General features: G+C 40.8%; 1 protein-coding gene across 2 annotated transcripts in view; it reads right to left on the reverse strand.

Annotated features, from left to right (window-relative positions):
* The window catches only part of NFX1 (nuclear transcription factor, X-box binding 1), a 188,055-nt gene that overhangs the window by 16,238 nt on the left and 165,817 nt on the right, over positions 1-6,000 (reverse strand). For both annotated transcript variants that reach the window (XM_068236697.1, XM_068236696.1), the window contains exons 18-22: positions 5,808-5,909; positions 4,662-4,703; positions 3,872-3,967; positions 2,801-2,867; positions 2,507-2,652 (exon numbers count right to left, since the gene is read on the reverse strand). In XM_068236697.1, coding sequence (XP_068092798.1) covers positions 2,507-2,652; positions 2,801-2,867; positions 3,872-3,967; positions 4,662-4,703; positions 5,808-5,909 — 453 coding nt within the window. The remainder of the gene's footprint in view (positions 1-2,506; positions 2,653-2,800; positions 2,868-3,871; positions 3,968-4,661; positions 4,704-5,807; positions 5,910-6,000) is intronic.

The raw sequence follows: 6,000 nt of genomic DNA on the forward strand, positions 1-6,000 counted from the left end.
CCACTTGTCTCTCACCTCGGGTTCGCTTTAATTTCGTGTTTGATTTTTTTTGTTCTGAGCCTCCATTCAGCTAGTTCTCCATTTAAGCTTCAGAGTCTGCCTTTTAGTTATTTAGCGCTCCATCAAACCATTAAAATTACATGAGTGTAATCTGAGAATGTAACATTCGTTATTTTAACCTTGATTATATCTGTTATCTGAACCCGTGGGAATAAGAAAATGTCTGTTCTAGAATATACATTATGAGCTATTGAAGAGAGAATATTTCATGCCAAGTAAAAAGTTTGTTTATACTTTCGAGCATACATTACTTGATTTACAGCATACATTTCCATCCAAAGCTGATCAAAATAATTGATTCGACATGCTGGAGAGATCTCGCTCAAAAGAGCACAGTAAGCTGCACGGTGGTAGCAGCGTTGATTTCTTGACGATTGATGGCCCCCTGGCCGGTCTTCCACTGTGTCAAATGTGTACTTCACGGATTGTGTGTAGGGTTGCAGGCTCACCTTTCAGCCAGCATGCTTCCTCCTGTGTATGCCTTCCTCCATTGTAGCCATGGGAATCTGTACCCGGTGACCACGCCGCATGTAAGTGATGCCAGTACATGGGGCGGGGTTACAGGTGCCGTCAGGAGCAATGTAGAAAGACGCTGGACACAAGAGGAGGGGCACTAGCAGAAAGGCGAGTCTGCTACACTTCACACAGTACACATAGATGGGGCAGATCTGGTGGGTATGGCAGGCGGAGACGGCTCCACTTTTTATGCTGTCCCTATTTTGGAGATTTTAGATTTTCCGTTGAACAGTCAATTTCAGGGTCTATTTCAGGTATTATTTTACCTTTAGCCATCAATTCAAGTAAAATTAAATTGTGTCTGGCCACTGCTTGGCTGCGTATATATTGGCTAAGGGTGAAAATTCTAGTGACAAATGGCCAATGTTCAGTGAGGGAGGAAAGGGCTGGCACAGTTTATGGTTCAGACCCAAGTCTTATGCCACAAACAGTTGCACGTGTTCACTTTAAGTCTGCCCAACAAGAATGAAGAACCATAGTGGCGTCACTTAAAGGGAAGGTCCAAGCAAAAAAAAAAAAAATGAGTTTAACTTACCTGGGGCTTCTAACCAGCCCCATGTAGCCATCCTGTGCCCTCATAGTCACTCACTGCTGCTCCAGTCCCCCGCTGGCAGCTTTCTGACCTCGGAGGTCAGGGCCGCATTGCGTACATTTTTACGCATTCCCGCTAGTGCAGGAACATTAACATATACATTTTTACGCGTTAATGGTGCAACGCATACATTTTTGTTCCTGCACTAGCTGGAATGCGTAAAAATGTATGCAATGCGGCCCTGACCTCCGAGGTCAGAAAGCTGCCAGCGGGGGACTGGAGCAGCAGTGAGTGACTACGAGGGCACAGGATGGCTACATGGGGCTGGTAGAAGCCCCAGGTAAGTGAAACTCTTTTTTTTTGCTTGGACCTTCCCTTTAAGTGCTACCATGATATAACAGGGACAATGGAGAAATATTTCAGCACCCATGTTGCTCATCTACAGCAAGTTTACATTGTCTAAACACTGAGGATCTTCTGCATCATTGAGTTATAAGAAAAGAAGGTAAGCCCTGCACTATCACTTTACAATTTACAAAAACCTATTGGTTCCTTTTTCTACCACATGACAGAAATCATTCCTTCCTGGAGTTCTCTTTTAGTTTTTACCTGATGTCATACTGGGTACCACTGTCTACAAGCACGGCACTACATAATTTTCCTGCAAAATACCTCTGTGCCAAATTGCAAGCTTCCCCTCCACCCCACTGGTTCACAAGATACCTTCGATATACCCATGTCAGGAACCAGTAGGATTGTGGGACTGCAATTTAGCAAAGATCCTAAGGAAGAAAGCAGAAAAATGACCCGCACAGCCAAGACATCAAAGGAGTGGCTTCAGGACAACTCTGTGAATGTCCTTGAGTGGCCCAGCCAGAACCCAGACTTGAATCTGATTGAACATCTCTGGAGAGATCATAAAATGGCTGTGCACCAATGCTTCTCATTCAACCTGCTGGAACTTGAGAGGTGCTGCAGAGAGGAATGGACCAAGGATAGGTGAGCCAAGCTTGTTCCATCATATTCAAAAAGATGTGAGGCTGTATTTGCTGCCAAAGGTGCATCAACAAATTATTGAGCAAAGGCCATGAATACTTGTACCAAATACTATTGAATACTATTTGCCAAAACCGCAAATAAACTTTTTTCATTGAGTGTTGTGTGTAGAATTCTGAGTAAAAAATGAATTTAATCAATTTTGGAATAAAGCTGTAACATAACAAAATGTGGAAAAAGTGATGCACTGTGAGTGCTTTCCATATGCACAGTATATGGATGGCAGAAGAATGTCAGATCAGAACCCATCCTTATCTTGAAGCATTTTATTGCACACAGTCAGATATGGGCTAATATAAAGCCATTAAGGGCTATCTGTATTAATTCCAAATACAAACTTACTTTATAGCAGTGATGACAACATTTCGCTTGGGTTCGCTGTCATAGCTCACACTCTCTACTCCATAAACCTCTGCTAGATCATGAATAATCTTCCGATGGTCTCTGTTCATTGGGGGGAAACAATGGCTTTTTTTGGTTTGCTTTCCCTGAAAATAACATACAACAGTAAATGAAAGCTGAAAATAGCATGCAACACAGGACAAGCCAATGTAGCAGAATTGTAATAAAACAATACTTTAACAGCAAATCACATGTAAGAGCATGCAATAGAAATCATAAGAAAGAGTTTCAAACCTTATTCACAGCATCTACAAGTCCTTTTATTTCTTTCTCAATTTCAGAGACGAACTTCAGATCTTTCCTGTGGTTTGTAAAGTGTGAGGAACAAAGTAAGAAACAACTTACAGGTACTCATTATCAGTGTTGTATTTGTATCATTTTTCCCCACATATATATACAGCACTAACAAGTTCGCCAGTGTGTGAGAGAGCATGCAGCCAATCACATTAAAAGGCAAAAGGCAATTCAGAACTAAAACTTACTCTACTCAACCTTATCTCTGCCATGTTTCAGTTCAGATCTCACACAGACAGCCTGCAAGTGAGCAATAACCATACCCATTGTGTTAGCTGGTAAAAATTCCCTATACAGGGACTTACGAACGCCCGACTTACGAACGACCAGCCGATATGAACGGCATAGATTCAGTGTCTCCATGGGAACAAGCCAAAACATTTTTTAAATCGGACTTGCAGTTTTTGAGAAACATGGTTTTAAAAAATTTCAAAGAAAAAATGGCTTTTAAACTTGTATAAGCAGGCGCAGAGGGCAGAGGTGACACAGAGGGGGACACTGGAGGCACAGGGGGGCACAGGGGACAGAGATAGCACATTGACTTAAGAACAGATTCAGGTTAAGAACGAACCTACAGTCCCTATCTCGTTCGTTAACCGGGGACTACCTGCACATACGGCATCTCTCACAAAAAGTAGTCGTAATGCAAAGGTATGCAAAGAGCCTTTTTCTGCCAAATTCTCTAAAATATCACTTGTCAAGTACTACGGCATAAGTAGAGCATGATTTTTCCTGGCGTTCTGCATTTTGGTGCATGCAGAGAGCGGGTCTTTTCAGGTGGGTGGTTGAGCTGATCAGCTTGCACAACTGCAGCCTTTCCAGCTTTGCAATTACTATTTAGGTACCTAAAAGATTTCATAAACTACAGAAAAATTAATTTTGATTCACACGTAGCTCACTGCAAATGTAATTAACAATGCACAATTTTAATTGTGAGGCACTGATTAAATGTCTGTTAGATTGATGTGCAATATATGACAGTACAATACTCGACAAATTAATATTACAGACCTGGCATCGTCCTTCAAGCTGTCAGCGTACTTGGTTCCAGAACGAGTATTAAAGGGATCAGAATTCTCAGTTATGTCCAGTGCCTCTGCCAGACGCCTGTGAGTTAAAATTAAAAACATGCACTAAATGTCAAGCAACCTTCATAAAACCCCCCGGAAGCACCACTGATCATAAAGCTGAGGTTTTAGTTAATTCATAAGGATTTGCCAAGGATTTCTGATCATTTTTGCTCATGAACGTTGGAAAATACATCTCACCTTTGGACTGCTAAACTGTTTAACATAAAGGGCAATATGCCAGGCAAATATTTGTGACTAGCCAAACTAGCTTGCATTTGCGCAATAGATGACCCTTCCTCGACCTCCTTCCAGGGGAACTTTCCACCTGGCTACTGGTGCTTACCCCCTGTGGTTCACCACTCCACCCAAGAACGATGGATTAAAACAAACAGACAAGGGAAGCACTCTTGCTTGGCAAAATACCTTATATTGTACACAACAGTACACAAACTTTAATGCTCCCATTACAGTGCCTCCATTATAAAGCCTCCCTACATAATACTCACCCCCATTTATGTATGCCCCCTATTTGTGCAGGGGGTGGGGGGGGGGGCACAGTTTTGCAGGGGGGGGGGGGCAGTGATTTCTAGTTACGCCCTTGTCTGGGCCTATGTAAAGTACAGTATAGCAGTCAAGATCGATAAATGAGTTAGCTGTATAAGCATAGTTCTCCAACTCCTTCAGAAAATACACTAATCACGTTCCAGAAGTACAAATGTGTGCCTGCTTACCTGTTTCTTTCCAGAGCCAAGCACTCTTCATCACACTGCAACCTGTCATCAGAGACAAGCAAAAGCCAATCAGTAGGAAGCAAGCCAGAAAAATGCAGTTAAAATACTCATTATAAAGGCCCTATAGCCAACAGCTTTCCATTGTTCATGGTAGTTAAATCATCTACTCATTCTGACCTTTCAGAATAAAATTAAAATAATGGTTGCTGCATAATTTCTAGTATATTCCAGACAATCAAAAAAAATGGAAACTTTTGGCTTTAGAAAATAAAACTGAAAAGGCAACCACCCACATACACATTGTTTTTGTAGAGAGAAAAGACTAATATTAAATGGATTTGGGAGAAAAATGTGCTATCTAGTTTGTGTAAAAGAAAATCTGTAGAACCTAAAAAAGATAACGGACTTTAAATCTTTTTCAGCATAAATAATGTGCCATGAACATGTGACCTAAGATGAGAAGATAGGCCATAAGGATCAGTACACAGTGGTCTTTAGAGACCAATGTTAAAGATTTAAAGGATCTTTGAACTCAAACACAGTGTCCTTGCCAACCTTCCCAGAACTTTGAGGGGGTGGGGCAGTGGCATGATCTACAAAAGACATGCCACATCTTAGGAATCCACATGGAGGCCTGCAACTCTAGTAATCAACTAGAATAACAAAATAAACTTGTGGTGGCAACTCCATCTCTATAGTGACACCTTTTTGTAGTTACGACCATTATTTTCTCTCTCTGTGACAATACAAGCTCTGCATTCACGTAGATTATAAATTACTATAAAAATAGAGTAACTGCCATATTTACAAGCAGCAATTTAAGGTGTGAATGAAGATTTCAAGTGGTAATTAACTAAGGTGTAACTCTTTTACAGTGTTCACGATAGAGCATGCCAAGTGCATTTTTATTCACTTATTGTATGCAAAAAGGCATACAAAATGTGTTAAGCTTGAAGCCCAATTCTTATGAAAATTTAATTCTGTAAGGTCATATGTCAACCTTTCCAAAATAGGAAAACTGGTGCACTGACTTGTTATTATAAGAGCACACAGGGAGACATTACAGGACACATCTCTAAAATAGTGTAAGCCAAAAGGGTAATGATTGTGTTTTTCTATTTATTAAAACAAGATTATTCGTTCTACCTCGTTTCCTTAATTTCTTTCTTGGTGACAAGTTTTCCAATATCCACTGAATCCCCTAGTTGCATCTCAGTCAGCTTTGCTGCCATGGATATAGCAGCTATTCTGTAACACAGAGAAATAAAAATGTAAAGCAATAATCTAAGACTGAAAGTCACTGTCTACATATTTAGAATGCGTGACACCATAGACTGCA

This window comes from Hyperolius riggenbachi, chromosome 5, assembly GCF_040937935.1.
Source record: "Hyperolius riggenbachi isolate aHypRig1 chromosome 5, aHypRig1.pri, whole genome shotgun sequence".
NCBI lineage: Eukaryota > Metazoa > Chordata > Amphibia > Anura > Hyperoliidae > Hyperolius > Hyperolius riggenbachi.